The following is a 20,281-nucleotide window of genomic DNA, read 5'->3' as shown; positions in this document are numbered from 1 at the left end:
TGATGAGGTCCTGCATTCTTTCTACTAGCACCCTCAAGTAACCCTTTTATACTTGGAGTTCCTGTAAGTTGTTCGGGAAGGATATTTAATATTCACGAGTGACTTTCAAATTTTTTCTGAGTGGGATGCATGCACTACAGCAGATGTTTCCTGTTGTTGGTCTAGCATACAGAAAATATCCACATTCTTGGAAGAGCCGTCTTAGCTTCTGTTGCTATTTGTTGGTTTATCCGACATTGCAATGATCCTGAAACCGTGGTGCATTATCTAAATACTTTTTCTAGTTTGCCAGTTAAATTTCCTGCTTTACTCCTTTTAATAACTGGATTTTCATCATCATGGTAGGTATTTAGCACCAAAACCATGCTACCTGTGCACAAGCATGCATCAAGTATTGCTTAATTTATGGACATTTCTGAAGGGTTTCACAGTATTACTATAACACAGTGCCTGTAGCATGTCAGTAGGACAGCTCTGTGTATGTGCCAACATTAAAAGCACACCAGCTGTTTGCACACCAAATGGAAATTATTTAACTGGTTATTTTAGCTTTGCCTGTGGCCACAAACAAGAAACGTACATCATTAACTACTGGTGACATGATTTATGTTTCTTACCAGTTCCAAAAAATAATACAGAAGCCCTTATATGTTTGTCATGCTGTTGCTTAACAGATTAACAGGATGTGGTATTAAACTTATGAAGCTGTACCTCTCTGTACTGTAATGTAACTTTAGTTACTTTTCCCCAAAAATGAAATGCTGAGGCCTTTCTGCCCTGTTGCAGTTTGCCCTTACTTTGTATGCCTGAAACCAGTGCCTAAGTCAGATCTGCGCAGGACAGTTGTTGAGGGGGGGAAGCTAAAAGAATGTCATTGGAAAGGTATGCAGCTAAGGAATGCATTCCTGCAGAAACAAGCACTTCTACTGTATAAGAGGAAGGCAATAGAGAAAAAAAAAACTGTTGTGGTATGTTTAATATTACCCTGTAAATTTAAACGCAACTCTCATAAACCTGTCCAGCAGCTTAGAGTATCTGGTGGCCAAGAGCTCAGAAATGAAGCTAGGTTGCCCAGACCTGCCTATCATGATGTGATAAACTATTTACAATATTTACTTTAGATAATAGACAGAATGGTACCAGACATTATTTGTAGTAATACTGAAATGAACATCCATCTGTTTTGAAGCCTCCATATTGTAATGCTTATTTTCTTTGTTCCACGAGACATAACATTCAACACATGTTTGTATTGTAGCTAATTAATACAAATTCTAAAAAGGCTGGTTTCAATCAATACTTCAACCAAGAGCAGACACCCATCGAATGCCAAATGTGGTTAATTTGTTTTATAAAATAAATATATTAATTGATATCACCCCAAAAGGCTGGTGTAGTTAATTGAGTTTGCTATTATGACAAATGTTGTCAAAGAAATGTATTCAGCTGTTGTGAAGTGCCCTATAAAATCCTGAAGACAAATTGAAGTGCTCTGGCAAATATAAGATGGTTAATGGTAACCAATTCTGGCAGACAGGGTTGTTCAGAGAAAATGATCCTCTGTGTTAGTGCAGTGATAAATATTTCAGCATCTGCCCTCCTGGAGGTTCTTTTACAGGTCACATGTTTCCATGTATGTTCTAGCTCACAGAATGGATTATATTCGTCTTCTAGTTAAATGTTCTCTTCCTCTCATAGAACCTGTGTACATTTACATTGACCTCCTACTCTGTGTGTACATGCTAAGCTTATAATACAATGTCTTCAGAATCACTCATGTTGTTATCATTAAATGATTATGAACATCAGAGTTTTATATGTGGGTAGGTCACAGTGACATATTTTATTATAGTACGTTTCTGTTGAGTCCTTGAGACTGCTTCAGTACAAATTATATATGTTGGTTTTAATAACAATTCCTATTGCTCTATTGTAGCAATCTTAGTCCTGCATGTTTCAGGAGAGTTATATATAGTCCATTACCCCAAAGGGCCTTTCTACTCTCCTTCCTTATAGTGCAGTCCTATATTATGGGCATTATGAAAGAATATAATAGTATACTGTGGTGCCCAAAGTACTAATTTCAAAATTAAAAACAGGTTAAATGTGTGGCAGGCACACAAACTGTAATCAGTATGCTATCAAGCCTTCTTTACAGTTGCGTTAATGTTCTTATTCCGTCTTTGCAGAATGCATTATACAGTTGCACAAAACACAATGTAACATGTTGTCACTGCACAAAAGCAGCTTGCCTCTGAGTGACCTAAGCATATAATTATAATTGTCAGTTTTCAACATTTTATATGCATTGTTTCAGCCTCCTTAATTACAGTCTAGGATGGAAGTCAGCTGGTCTATGATTATTTTATTTTGTATTTATTTTTTCTGAAGCGGCAGTTTTCTTTTTGATGGTTGGATAACTGCATGCTAAAGACAAAACATCTTATTGTTATATGGCTTTAGATGTGTAGTGCTATAATAATGCTTTAAAATGCTATAGTAGAGAACATATTTAGGAAAACATAAAATCAATATATTATGTGTAATCTAATCTGTAGTACTGACTCAGAACCTACAACCATCATTGTCTTTGTTGACCACCTTCAAAGTCTGATCATGATTGTAAGAATAAAGATGTCTTAATCTGCAGGATTCATTAAATCCCCTTCAGTTACCAAGAAACTGATTATCTGCATGAGGGATGTCATGATGCACAAATAGCTTTGGCTAAGCAAAACCTTAGCTCTTTGTATTAATTAATAGATCAGTAGGTATGAAACGACAGCTGTCAGAGTGCTTCATCTCATCTTGTAAAATAGTCCAGAAGTTCTCAAACATTGTGTGTCCAGGATGCTCTTCAGTGGAGGTGAGAAGCCCAGGTGTCAGGTGAGCAATTATCAAACCAAGGTTGCTGCTGCTTAGGATAAGAGCACAGATCTACACTGTAGAGTGTTAGAGGTAAATATAACACTCAGCATTGTCAGTGTTTTATATTAGTGCCATTCAAGGGTGGGGGGGGATAATGAAATAAGTTAGACTGACAGCAAAAAGTGGCGTTTCCACAGATGTCAAGTACTTGGAAGTGGTGTCAAGACATGTTTATATATAAACATATATGTGTTTTTGGTGATTGGTTGTAGAGCATGTGGGATGATAACATGTATTGTTCAGAACTATTGTGACCACCATATAATTACCATCATCTCTCCTGTTAGTCCTGGAAAACTATAAATAGCCATGCTTGCTAATGAGTTAGAAGATTAGACAAAGCTAATGCAACTATGACGATGAGCTGCAGTCCTCTTGTGAGCTGTGCATCTTACAGCTAACTTCGTAAGATGTGTGGACAGGTGGGTGGGTGAGGAGAGAGACACTGAAACATGATGAAGCAGAATCTCCCACAGCTGACTTCACACATGAGTGTAAAACATATCTATGGACTAGTGTAGCCGGTGCAGTCAGAGCTTCCCGCTCAGGATTTGATCTGCGCCATACAGACGCCCCCTCAAGTGCTCCGCACCGCAGTGTCTCCACCCAGTATAGTGTTAAATCCGCTACACCAAAAGAGCGTGTCCCCTGACACAGGAGGCAATGATTGTTTCAGAGGGTTACGTCACTTGTAACACGCTCGTATATCTGATGACCCGTTACACTGGCAAGTTTGCTCAATGGGATGTGTTTTAAGTAAGACTACATGACTCTGTCTGAGCATGCTACTATATTGTAGATCCTTCATCTGCTAGTCAATATAAACATGCCCTGCTGGTTCTGAATCTCATCATTCAAATTGTCTTTATGTAACTGTCTTTACACTTTTTTAATTCCAAAGCAATGCCATGTACGAGAATAATAACTACTTCTAACTTGAGGCTGAAATTAAAAAATATTTAGTTGTACAATTTTATTTACAGTACTGTTCCAATGCAGTTAACCACTGTATGGTTTCTATCTGGCTGTCCAATTCAGAAATCTTGAGTTTTGGCCCACACTATTTCATAGTTTGTGGCTATGTGGGTATTTATTTGTGTATTTGTTTATTTATAGTGAGTTCTCTAGGAGAGAAACAACGCTTGATTGACTTCTGAATGGATGCCATTCCCTGTAGTTCCTTCACAGAACAATGGCCCTGAATTGAACGCAGGGAGAAAAAAGACCGGTTGTTCCAGTGGTCGAGTTTCTTTTATTTTTGCAGACAATGCTTTGCAGGTAAAATTTTGAGTCCCAGGGTTCGATGGCTGTGCCCTGTAGTCTGTGTGTCATCTGGATTGGATTCATTTCACCATTCTTTATTACCTTCCTAGAATATTAAAGGTAAATGTACACCAGGCTTTGACTTCCCTTAGTAACCTGAGTTTGAGAGTTTCTGTTTCTTAAGTCATTGTCTTAAATAGACCTGGACTGGAAAATTAATAACCAGCCAGAATTGACCACGTGTCCCAATTTCCCTTAGTCTAAATGTGTGTGTTATTACATTGTTTTTACCCCCACCCCCCGGCAAGATAATGACCTGAATGTGAGTGATCAGCATAACTCTCCTCCCCAAGTAATCCTGGAGGAACCCATACTATTCAGTTTCCTATGGGGATGTTCTGTATGTGAAAATACTACCCTGTGGGGTTTATATATATATGATCAGAACCGATTGTATGAGAAAAGCATATCATCAAAGTGAAATACTAAATACTAAATAAAAAAAAAGATCTCAATCAAGCAGTTCAATTGGTAGACCAACATTTATTTTGAATATGAACTTGAGATAATGAGGTGCCCCTTTTTTATAATTCATGTATTATCTCAGAATTAATTTAAATCGATTAGGTCTTCATCTAGTGCAATGGCTCTTCAATAATAAATATCTCTTTATATTATAGAAAAATATCCTAATGGAGAAATCCATGTGCCCCATCTATTTATGTCTACATCTATGTATTGTACAAGGTTACCCATGCAGAATATATCAGACCATTTGCAATACCTTAGAAATTATAGTAGTGTCATTGAATAAACTGACTACCTTTACATTTTTACTCAAAGCTTTTAATAAAGCTACTCCTTGATGAATAAAGTGAATAAAGTTTTCTCACAAGTTTTCACAATACTACAACCCCCCACTGTATTTTATATGTACGATTCGTATTTGTATATCATGTACCTTTCTTATTTAATAGGCAGTAGCACCCAAGCATTTTTTTTCTTACTCGTCTTAAGGAAATTGCAGTTGGTGTTCTAAAAACCTGCTCTGGAAGTACGCTATTGCGGTGGATTTTTTATTTGTAGACATTAAAGAGTAAACAGTCGGGCCTAATAGCCTGGTAGAGTCAGCCGCTCCTCCCTAGCCTGAAACCAGAAAAATGTGTGCACTACTACAAGCAACAGCCTGGAAACTATAAAGAACGCGCCGCATGATCCTCCATGTAAACCTGACATGTGTAAACAGACCTTAAAAGCATTAGCTGCTGCCACTCCCTTGCATTCCAGCATCTTGCACACAAACAAACTCACCTGCACTCACAAACAAAGCCTATTATTGCTCAGCTCTGGGTGTGGGTGCAGCAAAGTGCTCAGCTGGCTTATATGAAAGCTCTTCTTGTTTCCTATCAGGAGAAATGGGGAAAGTGTAATTTTATACCTCGTGAAAACAGGTTGCGCATATAGTGCGCTCTTTTGTATTGTGCATTAATGATGGAAATACTAAGGGAATATAAATTGACCCCTTAACAAATGTTTATTTTTATGTTAAGGAGAGATATTTGAATATATTTTGTATGCTATTAAAATAGTTCTACTTTTGGAACTATTTGGGAAAACCTGGAATTTCTACGAGTAGTTCCATGTCACATGGTACAATGCTGCAGTCTACCAGATTTAAGAACTATGTACACTACAATACTAGATCATTGGGTCTTTTCTCAAATATCCTCGAAGTGCCTTTTTTCTTCCAGTCTTAAAGTGACCCACTTGAGGATGGACTTACCTAGAACTGTTTAAATGAGAAAGGTAAATGATAAATAAGTTGTGTAGTACATGAGGCTTTCCTCTTTTAAATGAACCCAACAGGCAAACCTATTCCTGACTTGACATTCATTTTCCATCTCTATAGTTTTAGGCTAAAGGATCGCCATAACTTATATTCAGAAGCATCTGGCAATAATTTGGTTTCACTAAAAACAATGAATTGCACGGTGCCGTTAAGCAACTTAACCCTTTCTTCACCAACATTGCTATTTGGCACTATGATGCTCTTGTAGTAAAACATTATTGTATGTAGACAAATGGTAATTGTGGCCAGATATGGTATTCTTTAGAATTTTAATATATAGATATATTTAAGAAATTACTAGACTGTAGGGTTATATGACCTTATGTGACCCATTTCAAAATGGCAGCTCCCTGAAGTCAGTTTTTGACTGAAAGATTGCAAATTATTAATTTACTTTCAATGGCTTTTGAGGTTTGTCATTTAGAGATAATGGAGAAGTAAATGTATGTTGTTATATATGTTGAATTTACAAGAAGCATTCAATTGTAGCTGTTACCAGATTTAATTCTTAAGTGATCAAGTAATATTAGAGACTAAGATATACCTGTATTATTATAACCAATTTCTCTTTTGTGAGGTTCTTTAGTGGAGATAAAGGGGTTAAATTGAAATGTAGGTTGTTCTGTAATTTATTTAACAATATTAATAATGAAGAGCAAACCCTCTGACAGAAGCAGCAGTTAATGAAAGCAGAACAGCTTTACAGGATTCTCGACCACATATGTTACAAAAGCTCGGTTCTGCACTGTTAACTCTTGCAAGGTGAGCTTATTTCCAAAAGTGTCTGTGCTAAATGACGAATGACAGAGGAGATCGCTTTCCACGTTTTCCCTTGTCACTCTTCAAAAGTGCTTGAAATGCACCCTAATGAAGGACTGCACTTCACAACTGCTCCTCCCGCAACAATGTACGGAGCTGAAAAGAACTGGGGTGCCAGCTACCCTTTCAGCAGAGACCGATAATTGGAGTGTGTTGCTGCTTTTGTTTGTCCAGCTATATCCGGTTACTGATGAGGGGGCAGAGCTTCAATAATAGATACTGCAGACAATGGAGCAGGCACATGCAAACCAACCCCCCCCCCCCCCCCCCCCATCCTCCCACTTGCCATTCCCAGCCAGTGAGCGCGGGCGCCTGCCCACAGGACAGCTGTTCATCTTGTAAACCAGCCCGTGTTTCTAGGGAGATTGCTAATCAACCTGTTGAAGCTCGCTCTCCCTGGCTTCCCCCTCCCTCCCTCCTCATGGTGATGCTGGTATCCTTTCAGGCCGGGATATTGGGTTGCGTGTTCCAATGACAGGTTGATTTGTTTATGCACAACATTACCCCCCTGCTTTGCCTCCTTCAATGAAAACCATCCACTGCTACAGTAAAGCTCAGCCTCGTATGTGTGTCCCTCCCCCCCCGCTCTCTCTCTCTCTCTCTCTCTCTCTCTCTCTCCCTCCTCCTCCCTTGTTATCTCTTTCTCCCTCTGCCTGTAGCTGTCTCTCCCTCACTGTCACACTTGCCTCTCTCACGAGCTCTGTCTCCTGTACCCCTCTCCTGGCTTGAATGCCCTTTTTTTATTTTATTTTTCCTTTCTTCTTTTTACCCCCATCTCACCTTTTTGTGGCACGCTTATTGTGCTCTTCTGTAGCTCTGGACTGCATGCACTTATCAGCTTCACTCCCTGGCCTCCCCTCGGTCTCTCCTCTCTCCTCTCTCCTGTGCAAGTCGTCATGTCCCCAAAAGAAGACTAGGCTGACATGCTGCTGGTTTGCGACAGGTACAGTATTAACAACTGGCTTGATTTGCGCTGTGTGTAAAAAGTGCTCAGTTTCGTACACATTTTAATAAGCAGTCAGTATCCACTGGCCTCGGTTTTCAAAAGAAACCAAACTTCATATTTATTAATATATTAACTGAAGCCATTTGTGTACCAAGTAGTAATTAATTTATTGCAAATTATAGAAGGCTTTGCTTCTTTCTAATGCTATTGATTAGTGGATCAATGTCATCTACTACTGACTTTTCTTGCTCTGGCTTGTTTTTCTATCACAAAAGATTTTGCTTTAGAAAGAAAGTGCAAAATGCAACGTAATGGGCCTCTGAATGATATTGCTGACCTGGGCCATTGCCTGAAGAAATGTGTTTTGTGTGAGTGTCACTAGACGTATGAAATGCAATGCCAGTGACGGACATGAGTTCATATTAACCAATCATTCTGTCGGTACAAATGTGGCAGTTTGAAGTGAGTTTGAAAAGTAATCACAATATAATACGGAAAAATCTACGGCTTAATTTGACCTCCTCAATATATTCTTTTATTTACATGTAATGGGGAAAAATAGCGCTCTCCTGCAGTCATGTTGTTGTGCATTCTCCTGGAATCATTTGTAATTCATAAATGATATGGGGAAATGTATGTAATTGACCAGTAGGCTACCAGAGAAATTTATTTTAAAGGGCTCCTGATCCACTTAGAAAGGTACAAGAGAGGTTCATTATTATCTTCACAGCCAGGTATTCACAGTGCAAACCGTCACTTTATCAGTGATTTATCAGGTTTCATGATGGTTCCTTCACACTCCCAAGTTTTTAGTCAGTAACAAATTTCAGTGCTCTGCACAGTCTATCATTTTGTGGAAATGCAATTAGAGATTTTGACCATTCTGTTTCAGTTGAGTTTAATTTGCCATCTTAGAAAGAAAGTGCTTTTGGTGATTTTTTTTCCATCTATCCCACATTTATTTAATTATTTATTTTTAAAATAAGTATAGTTAGTCAAATGTATTTGAAATTGTATGATTTTTTTAAATACGGTTTGTGAAAATGGACAGAAATCTGATTTACTGATCTGATTACAGAAACCAGCATTTATAATGGATATCCCTGTAAAGAAGGCTTTGTCCATGAAAGTGAGATGGGAAAGTAGCCTTTTACAATTAATCCATCTGCAAGTGGACATTTAATGTACAGAATGAAAACTAAAAAAAATATTCTGGCATACAGGCTGTATTTTGAAAGGCTGAAGATTGAATTCAATGGCTCAACAGGTTAAGAATTCTTCAAGGTAAAATATGTAAAGCCCATTCCTTTTGACTGTCTCAATTAAGTAAGACTCCTAAGATTGTAGATTACCTGTTTGAAACTAATTCAGTTACACTTGTTGTGAATTTGGTAAACCTTTAGAATGTGTCCACAAGAACTCAACTCACAGTACAATGCACATTGAAAATGTTTTCATTGTTGCCTGACCTTAACATTTAGAATGTAGAATTGAATTTAGCATACAACAATCGAGTTATGTACCACGGATATATATAATTGAGAATAGCTGTTCTGAGTCTGTATGACCCGAACATAAGAAATTGGTTAGAAAAAGCCATTTAAACCAATTAATTAATTATTTTCCCCCTTCGGTTTTAGACTATATAGTGGGACTGCTTAAATCAGCTGTAAGAGCAAACTGTGCATTTCCTTTGGTAAATAAGTCATATTGATCCTCGGCACAAGTTACCTTCATTGATGTACGGAGAAGGGCAGTGATCTCACTGGATTAAATTATATTTGGTGGAAAGTGTTTCATGTAGAAGGATCAATATCTGCCAGTATTTGGCAATCCCATAATGCACTATTTGTAATGTCTGATCTATCTTGGATTTTTTTTTTTAAAAGCCTGATTCTTCTATTGCATCCTAATACTGGTGTTTTTGTTATAGCTCATTTCAAATAAACTATAAACACTTTCCTGAAGTGTATGAATAATAATAATAAAAAAATCCTTAATAAAAATAGATTAACAAAGATATTGTACAGTTTGTGAAAGTGAGACAATTCTAGGAAGGTATTCCACACAATGTATTTCTGCCTTTGAATAGCTTTATATTTAGACAACGTATCCATAAATAAGAATACAGAGCATGGCTTACAAAAACATCCTATTAAAATGGATTATATTATTTTTGTATGCATATTTTTGTTTCCAGTTATAGGCTATTTAGCATGATCACTGATGCATGGATTTTGAAGAGTTAGTCTTTTTGTTAATTTTGCTGAATATATTGTTTACAGTGGGAAACAGAAATGGGAAGCTTTATTTGAAGGGGATGTACTCTATTATGATCCATACAAATAAACAAATATAGAACGGTCAGGCTTCTTTCTATTTGTGAATGTGTGATCATTGATTTTGAAATTATGAATGGCAATGCTTCAGTCCTGAGTGGACTTTGGTAAAGTATTAAAAGATTTGTATTATAGAGCACTGCTCACTTGACTAGTCTTGTTGATGGGTTGATGATGGAGTCGACTGTGACAATTCCTCTTGAATTCCAATTCCTTGCCTTCATTCAGTCAGTTTTATTTAATATTGTTTACGGTTCGTTTCTGAAGTAGCACAAACTGTCTGTTCCTATACAGTTTTGAAAAAATAATTTACAATAATGGAAATCTGGGAACAGAGCTGTCATACTGGTTCAGTGCTATCACTCTATATAAATAACTAAATAAATAAAGTTGAGCATGCAGGAGGAGGGGGGGTAATGTGGGGTACTGAGAGCTTTGTATTTTATCTTTGCACTCTTTGTGACTTTATTTATTTATTAGGTGCATTACCATTAAAGTCCATTGAAATGTAATCCTCTAAGAACATGATAGCCCTGTCATGGCTCCCAGTTGTGTGCTTTCTCTGTGAAGCTGTCTTATCTACAGCCTTCACTTCTGCGCTCCTCATTTCTTGCAGGATTTCATCCCATAGATCCACAAGGCTGAAAAGTTCCACCCAGTTGTGAAGAGTTGACACAGTGATGTTGTTTTTTGCAAGGGCTGGAATGCCATCCATTCTGTGCTGCAAATTGGCAAGCAGACATTCCAGTTCAGTTAAAGCTGTGACAAATACCAGAGGAAGTGAAATCAAATAAAACTCATTCATTTCCTGGTTAAAGTTTTTGTACTCAACTAAAATGAATGCACATCTCTATACTACCTTTAAGGTGATGTACAAAGAAGAGATTAGTATATTAGCTAATCACTCTTCTTTGTTTTTGGTTTGGTTTGTTCGATTTTTTTTGCAAAACCACCATTGTTTGTACTTTAACCTCCCTATTTTTCTCTGAATTAAACTATTATTATGTTTTAATATGTCAGTAGAAAACCAAACATAAAAATAACAAGTGGCACACTGTAAGTCAAATCAGTGTCTTTCCTACATGTTGTTTTTATCTGATCTGAAGGTGATTTTAGATTCTTTATTATCCAGTTCATACTAAGAACTTGTGTTATGGGACCCCCAGCTTTGGCTGTTAATCTGAGCTGTACTCTTAACCTCTGACACAGTGGTTACATTTAACAAAGGCTCAGTTTATGATAGTGCTGCAAGTTTACATGATGCAGACTCTGAAAGCTCTGAATGCCTTTAGCACCTTGTTTGCATAGATCAGACACTGCCTGCATGGTTTCCAGACAGAGGAACTTGACTTTCTGGCATTCATAATGAGACAAACATGGCTATAGTGCCGCCTAAACACAGACACCTACTCTTAAATCACCAGCTAAGTTATTTAATTAGCCATCACTAAGAATGCTTTCCTGTACCAGAATTGTGGGAAATGACACCAGTTTTACATTGGTGGTAGCATTGACACACAAAGTCCCGTTAATGGCATTACAATCGTCTTCGTGTCTTAAACAATTTGTAGAATTTCTTACAGACCCTGTTTTTCAGTACAGTAGTCTGTGGAAGACTCAAGGGAACAAAAAAACAAAGTCCTAGGCAATTCTGTTTTATACTTTAAAACAGCTGCGCAGCACAATACAGGTGTACAGGTCTGAAGGCCGGGCCATCTGAAAAAACTAAGAAGTAGAACCTTGGAATTAGTATGCAAACAAATCAAGTACTGTTCTTTAAGGATATATAGATGAACATGTTTAACAATTTTGGAAGGGTTTTAACACATTGCTGCTCAAAACGCACCAGTTGCACCAGTTGTGGTAGATGCTCTACTGGGTCTGTCACATTCTCTTCATCACTTCCAAATTAGAACAACAAAAACCTGTGTCATTTCAGGAGGCCTTATTGGGATGTGCCAGATATTATATGGTCATACCATTTCTACAATAGAATAATTTATGAAGAAAATTGAAATGGCCCCCTGTGCTTTCCAGGTTTCTTTCCAGAGCTGGCACAAATACTCAGAATAAGCAGGTGTAATAATGGTGAAGTGTAAGCACAACAAATTACTTGGTCAGCCATATATAAAGGAGAGAACCTTGTAATCTCAGCTTTGTTTCGCTTTCTGGGTAAATATTGAATCTGCTGGATAAGTGACAGCCAATTCTGCTAATTGCAATTAGATCTGTTTCTCATTAATTAAAGACAGCGGTAATCTTATAACTCTCAAACTCACTCATTCTTAATAGTACCAATTTTAAAAATGATAAATTCTCCAAAACCAAGACCTATGGAACTTTGAACATGTGTTTATGGAACAACAGAATGGGTCTGGAGCTTATTTTTGAAATCTCAAAACCACCAAATAAAATGACTTATTTATTTTACTTTTCATTCCCAATCAGGTCAAAGCAGCAAGCATGTTTGTTGTAAAAGGAAAGGTCTTATTATTAGTAAAGGGAACATATATTGTATATTTTTACATATTTATATTAATCCATCAGGAATTTGTATAGCATGTAAAAGGTAACTCTTAATAATAACAAAAATATTTAACAAACATGCACACACAAAGAGAACCAGAATTTGAAATATCAAGCCTTATCTCATTAGTTTACTTTGGAAGTTTATTTTTTGCTTTCTTTGTGGCAGGTAACCCACTTTCTTTTTAATCCAAATTAATTTGTCTTGCATATAATCTTTTTGGTTGCTATTTTTTGGGACAGTATTGATGTTGGTGTTGCACTTTCCAAGGTAATTCCCCAGGGCTTTGTGCAAACTTATGTGAAGCTTTTAAACAAATGACAGATAATTCTCTTATTCCTCAAAAAGTTAAGCATAGACATTGTAATTTCTTATAAAACCCAGTTCACTGACAATTGAACATGAACTTGTTTAGAATCTCTTTGGTTGCTGAATTTTCTTTGATCGGTTTACAACTCTCCAGTTATGCTTGGTCTGTCAGGCTCATCTGTAGAGTTACCAACTAACCAAATAACTAATGCAATGAATAAGTACCTTATGTCTTAAAGCTGTTTTAACTGGAATCTATAACCCCTTTATCATACTGCTCTTCATTTTTTCAGAATCTTTTTTCTGCCACTTCTTTTTTGCTCAGTTTTGAAAAGGTCAACCTTAAAGGTTTGTACTTTTAAATCATCTGCCACGCAGAACCAATCGATTTTTTTATATTTTTTGGTTCTTTTTAAAATTAATGGTGCAGTCAAGAATCGGCCCTTATGTGTATCTGGGTCACTGCAAATTATCAGATGGTTTTTAGCTTTTCACATCTTAAGGAATATATCAATGTTTAGTTCTCTGTAATAATAATTGTAACAGTAGGTACAGGTTAAAGGTCTAGGAAATATTGAGTCCATTATTACATAATATTAAGATGGCAGTTAATACACTGGCAGATTGGTCCTGTTGCATAAATATTGAAATTGCACAAATTATGTTTTATTTCTAAGATGAGAAATAGGTTTTGATAGTAGGAAAGTGCATCTAACTAAGAAAAAGTTTCAGCATTTCTGAGCGCCTCCTAAAAGACTAAGTTTACAGAGGAATATTTTAGCATCGCATTGTGTAATAAAGATAAAAATAAAGATTTAATTATGCAAAACATTATAGACTATTGTAACACCGCTCTAATCAGAGACACGACTGTAGGATGTCGGCTAGTTAAACGTTTGCTAATATTTATTTTACCATATCATCCAGATCATGGCAGAAGCAGCAAGTGCAGTTTCATATTTTAGCTGATGGTAGTCGTTGGCATATGGTGTCCAGTGGTCAATTCTGAGTTAGTGATGCTTTGCTTGCTTTCTCAAGAGCTGTGTCCTTAGCCAAGGATTTCAATATAATAACGGCCTTTTTCCTGTTATTGTGATAGACCTCTCAGAGGACATAAAAACATATTGCCAATGAGTAAATTGAGTTTTAATATAGCTGGAGGATACCTTGTGATTTCAAAAATAGCAGTGCCAAAAAAAGTGGCAGTCGGGAGTGCATGACCAGAATTATAGTTCCTGCTAAGATCACGCCTGACTAGCCAGTTGCCTTGTTGTTTGTTGGGAAATAAAAGTGGGGCATCAGTACGTTCAGAATGCATGACACTCTGGACACTGTTGTTGTTAGCTGTAGTTCCTCAAAGTGATGCCCACTAGTACTGTTCAAGTGTGGTTTTTCTGTGTCGCTGTTGTTCCTGGAACAATATAACCCTAACCCTAATCCTAACCTGAACCATCTCTGTAATGTTGTTCCAGGAATAACAGACACACGTCAGAATCCGGTTATGCCTGCCAGAGCTGGGTAGGTAGACGTTGGTTGGGCAATCCTTCATTTGCTGCACACTAGTGAATCCTTGTGTCTTTGTTGGGGCTTGCAGGTTCAAGTTGGAAGTAGTTCCAGCTGTATCCAATCCTTCAGTTGGTGTAATAGCTGGTCTGTGGATCATTCTGGGTTTGCAGTAAAACAAAAAATGAGGATAGTGTAGACAGCATGTTTAGGGGGTGCTTACTTTAACTCATCGCTTCTGAAGAAGCATGTAGCCATAATGGTGACTTGAGTTGTCTGATTATCAATTGGGGAATTGGAGTTTCCATAGCAAAGGAGAGAAAAACATGGCAGCAATTCTTCATTCTTCCCCTCATTTAAAATTGTACAATCAGCATTTTTTGGCCATTGAAAGGATAACCGATCTTTGGAGGAAATCAATTATTAAGATATTCCCTCTGGTGCATGGATTTTGTGCAGGAAATTAAGTACAAATGGAACTATTTCCTCCCACCCCTCTCCCATAGTTCAGATTTATTCCCTTGGAGACTGCCTGGTGTACAAACTAGGCAAAAAACCTGAAGGCTCTTTTCAAATATGTTATGGATTGAACCAGTTATCTTTTTGGTTTGAGGGGTAGTTTGTGCATTTACTGGGCAAACTGTTAGTTTGATTGCCAATTCTAGAGGTGCAAAAAAATGTATTAAATGCTACCTTCACAATTTCATTTGACAAATGCTTCATATTAACCTGAATTCAGAAGAACAGATGCAAGAATTGCTCAGCAGTACCAGAAAAAAACACAGCTATTCTCAGATCAATAATAAAAATGTTTGCTTACCAGCTTGAACATGCATCCTGACCAGCCTCAATTTAGCTTTACATTTAAAAGGGACAGAACATGACAACTTTTTTCTTGCCATTGTTTGGCAACGACTCAATTGTTAATTGATCACATTGTCAGCATCTGATAACCATTAAGAAATTCAGGTGCATAAAGTCTTGTGTTTCATGAACACTGAAGATGAATTCAGACATTTCCCTTTTTTCCTATTTCTGATAAATGTGCTCTTGTATTGGTTGACAGTAAACTGGAAAGACTTTCACAGGCCTTGTGATAAGGCAGAAGAACCTCCTAGTGTCCATGTGATCAATTGATCACATATTGGGCTTTGTTCTTCCTGGTAATAGACACTCGCGCTGAAGCAGAGTGCAGCTATTGACAGTTTTTTTTTGTTTTGTTTTTGTTTTTTTTCTCCCGTGTTTTGTCTTTCAGCGGGGATCTGACGAGCTTCTTTCTTCTGGTTTCACTAACGGCCCTTCTACCATGAGCAATTCTACTCCATCTACAGGTACTGTACGTTCTTCTGCCAGTTGCCACTTCAGAATTTGGATATGGACAATTTTTTCCCAAATTTATATTTCAGTATTGCGATTGTATACTTTTCTCAAAGACAAAAAAAACCAAAAAACGATGAGAGTAGAATTCCCTGGGAGAAGCTCTTAATGTCACCAAAGCAAAATTTAACTTTGAGAACAAATGGAAACTAACATCGCTGAATATCTCTGCTGTGCATTGTGTTTTTCACCATGACAATGATTCTTTTTCAACAGCAATACTTTACATTGTAATTGAAAAATGTATGCACCCTTGCTTTTCAAGAGATTCCTTGTTTTCTACAAACTATATTGTGTAAAGAACACACCTTATATTCAAGTCAGATGATTTCCTGAGCAGTACATAAAGTATGTGGACATGATTTGAACTTTCTGCTAATTTATAACTTCATGCAATTCATTGACTTTGTTGACAGGAGCATCTTAGTCGTTACCAGTCTCTTCAGATTGTGGTTTTTAATTCTCTAAAAAAATTGCAGTTGATTGTGTAAATATTCCCTGCTGGCAAAACATTTTTATTGCAGCTGATTGTGACAGGAGAAGGCAACCAAACTGGTTTGGAGCCTGTGCTCTTGTTTTGTCATTCCTTCTGCTGCAGGAAGTTACATAAGGAACCTCTTGCCCGTCCCATTTTGTCCAATTTGAATGTGGGTTTGAAAATTAACATTCTGCTTTTATTTTTTATTTTTGTACTATGGTTGAAATCTTTCAACAGCAACAGTTGTATAGCCTTTTTATAGCCTACTGTCTATGTAGCAACCAGTTTACATAGGCAGCTACGTAGCTGCTTATCATTAGTATCTACTTTTTTATCTGATTTTTTTTATCTCAGCAATCATACTTGAAAAATTGAAAAATTAAAATGATAGTGATAATGATAGCAATAGTGCATTACTGTAAGGCATAAGGGCAATTATGTGATTTATACATACAGTGCTAATAGAAACTCTATACCACCTGCAACTTGTTGCCTTTATAGCGTGGAATTATATACACATTCTATCCCAGAACTTCCAAGTGATTCACATGATTTCAGGATAAATTCAGCAGTTCCTGTAGGTTCCCTCTGCTGTAGTGGATTTCAAAGCACAGACTCAACCATGAGCACCAAGGAGCTTTCAAAATAACTCTTGGACAAAGTTGTTGAAAGAGACAGATCAGGGGATGAATTCCCTGGAGCATGGCCAAGACAATGATTAAGAAGTAGAAGGTGTATGGCACCACCAAGACCCTGCCTAGATTAGGGTGCCTCTTAACTGGATGACCAAGCAAGAAGGAGACTGATCAGGGAGGCCACCAAGAGGCCAATGGCAACTTTGCAAGAGCTACAGGCTTTAATGGCCAAGAGTGGACAAGGTGTGCATGGGACAATATCCCAAACACTCCACAAATCTGGCCTGTATGGTACTCAAGAAAGAAAGTTCATCGCTCACAGTTCTGTTCATGTTTGAATTTGAAAATGAATTGACTTTGCACATCCAACAGTGCCTGAAAACAAATTACAAATAAGGGTTTACAAAAAGAAGCCTTGAAATGCATCTGAAAAGCAGTAGTGTTTTAATTGATATTTTACACAAGATCTTTTCACTAAACAGCCTTAGCATCTGAACAGTGTTTGAAAGGTTACACTTAAATGGAGATTATATAGTGGTTCAGAGAGATGTATTATAGCTATCAGTTTTTGTTTAGTCCCCACCACGCAAGACAGTTGGGTAATGTTCTGTAACTTATAATTTACGGATACTTTGCCAGTTTGCTCCAACAGTGTCTAACCATGCGATGTCCTTTCACACACAGTCAGTCAAACGGGGTTTTAGTATGAAGGAAAACTGCAAATAGTCTCCCTGGTAAATTTTAAAAGACTCAGATGCCAGTTAAATTACCTTTGCTGTTCCATAGTCCCTTGGCATGTTTTCATGCTTTATTAATGCCGTCTATCACCTCATTGTAATCGCTTCTATTGCTGCTATCACCTGTTTAGACTGTCTCCGATAATCATGCCATAAATTATTATTTTTCCATGTTTGAAACTCATTTTAAAAATAAATCAAAATAATGCTTAGAAAACAAAAACTTCTCTGTGCACTGGTGGTTGGTTCAGGAGACCAAGATTGTCAACTTATGCAACACTGCCAGCATCAGTAAAGGACAAGCTTGCTGTTGTGTTTTAACAGGGAATGTCACTGAGGCATTAGCTGTTTAGGAGAGAAAACAAGTGTCCCAGAACAACCCTGCCAAGGACATGTGTTCTTGAGATGAGATGCTTGAAAACCACTGTGAGGAAAGAAAGACTTCTCAAAGAAAGATTTTTTTTTAACTTTCTTTTATGCCCATTGGGGTGAAATTGTTAGAGTTTGTGTTGCCTAGACATTAATTCCCATAGAAAACTGTGAAAGTCATTATGGATTAGCTGACTGGTCAGACGATGCATCATCAGACAACTAGATCATGGAGCGCAGTCTTGTGGAAGTTATTGTGGTAAGGTTGCTATTTTCTAAAGGCTAACAGTGATCCATTTTATTTTTTGTTTGTGTGTTTGTTTAATCAGCTTCAGTAGTTTTTGTACAGCATAACAAATAGGGCTCAAACTTAATAACAAAAATTGAACCAACTGCAGATGTTATATGAAAAAGCCAGTGCCTGATGGCAGGGTTTGGATGAGCCAGAACAAAGAATCCTCTTTCCAAATAAATGCTGCCACCAAGCATTGAATTTAGTATTAGTAAATTTAGTCTCAGTATTAAAAGCAAACAAACATTTTTATATATAAAAAAAAATACATCTGTGGCCTTTTCTTCTGTTTTAATGGATAAGAAACCCAATATGTGCATTATGCAATCAACTGGGAATTGTACCCCATTCATTGTCTTTGTAAAATGCGATACATTTCTTTGGTTGTAATATTATATAAAATCTACTAATTATACAAATGACAAAATTTGATTTAATAGAAAAGTGCTTTTTCTTCCGGAAAACGGACATGGTGAAAATGACGTTAATTCTCCCTTGCTTGGATTAATTTACTAGACAGACTGCTTACTTGATAGGCTTGTGAAACAATGCTCATCTTTTAAGTTGAAAATCTTCCTTCAAAATGTAGTCAATCCAGCATTTCATGTTATCACACATTCTGCAATCTAGTCATCAAGAGGGTCATTTGAATTATGAAATGTGCATTGTGATAGGAAACATACTGTTATCTCCAAGCACAGTCACAACCTAATGAATGCAGTTACATTCCATTGCAATTAAAAGGGCGATGTCAAAATGCTTCTTTATTATTTTTAGGTCATGTCTACTACTTTGTTTACTTGAGGCTTGATTTATCAGTATTTAGAGTGCTGAGGGGATCTTCCAAAGCAAGTGTATATATATATATATAAGAAACTTTGGCAAACCAACATGTGCCATAATTGTACACATTTTAAATGTTGAATGAGTGGGATGGGTTGAAAATGCAATGTAATCTTGGCCTTTAGCCTATGTTTTTTTTTTTTTTTTTTTAGATCATTAAAAGTTGTTGGATTTCAAAGTGAATACTGCAGCATTTTGAGGAAAGGGTATTGTAAGATGACCCAGATAATAATTAACCACATTAATATGATCACTTCTTCTGTACTTCTTGCTGTGTAAGGAACTGTGCAAATATATAACAAAAATACCACATTCACCTTTATTTATTGATTTTCTGAATAATGTATCTGCTTGAAAGTATTTACATCTGGAGATCAGTCATTCCTGTTTCCTTTTGTTAGTGGTAGCAAGGCAGTGGGTACATTTTATTGCTTTCTTCAGGCTTTGCATTTAGAAGATGAATGGTTATTTTTCTGCTTTGGGATTTTAATAAACCGTGGTGACAGTGGTTTTAGCTCAGGGTATTTTAAAATAATTTTAAAATAAATCTACAAATACAGTCTGAATAAGTAAAATAGATACATATATTGAGGCAATGCCTATTATATACAGTGAGGGAAAAAAGTATTTGATCCCCTGCTGATTTTGTACATTTGCACACTGACAAAGAAATGATCAGTCTATAATTTTAATGGTAGGTGTATTTTAACAGTGAGAGACAGAATAACAACAAAAAAATCCAGAAAAACGCATTTCAAAAAAGTTATAAATTGATTTGCATGTTAATGAGGGAAATAAGTATTTGACCCCTTCGACTTAGTACTTGGTGGCAAAACCCTTGTTGGCAATCACAGAGGTCAGACGTTTCTTGTAGTTGGCCACCAGGTTTGCACACATCTCAGGAGGGATTTTGTCCCACTCCTCTTTGCAGATCCTCTCCAAGTCATTAAGGTTTCGAGGCTGATGTTTGGCAACTCGAACCTTCAGCTCCCTCCACAGATTTTCTATGGGATTAAGGTCTGGAGACTGGCTTGGCCACTCCAGGACCTTAATGTGCTTCTTCTTGA

General features: G+C 37.0%; 1 protein-coding gene across 10 annotated transcripts in view; it reads left to right on the top strand.

Annotated features, from left to right (window-relative positions):
* ptbp3 (polypyrimidine tract binding protein 3) overlaps window positions 1–20,281 on the top strand; it is a 76,983-nt gene that overhangs the window by 25,862 nt on the left and 30,840 nt on the right. For 3 of the 10 annotated variants that reach the window (XM_066711031.1, XM_066711028.1, XM_066711027.1), the window contains 2 exons: window positions 14,453–14,498; window positions 15,739–15,814. The exons of 4 other annotated variants lie outside the window; for them this stretch is intronic. In XM_066711031.1, the coding sequence (XP_066567128.1) occupies window positions 15,790–15,814 (25 nt within the window). In that variant the 5' untranslated portion in view covers window positions 14,453–14,498; window positions 15,739–15,789. The remainder of the gene's footprint in view (window positions 1–14,452; window positions 14,499–15,738; window positions 15,815–20,281) is intronic. 3 more of the 10 variants (XM_066711030.1, XM_066711029.1, XM_066711032.1) reach the window with 1 other exon arrangement.

This window comes from Amia ocellicauda, chromosome 8 (genome assembly GCF_036373705.1).
Source record: "Amia ocellicauda isolate fAmiCal2 chromosome 8, fAmiCal2.hap1, whole genome shotgun sequence".
NCBI classification, from domain to species: domain Eukaryota; kingdom Metazoa; phylum Chordata; class Actinopteri; order Amiiformes; family Amiidae; genus Amia; species Amia ocellicauda.
Note: the sequence above shows the minus strand (reverse complement) of the source record. Positions and strands in the feature narration are given on the sequence as shown.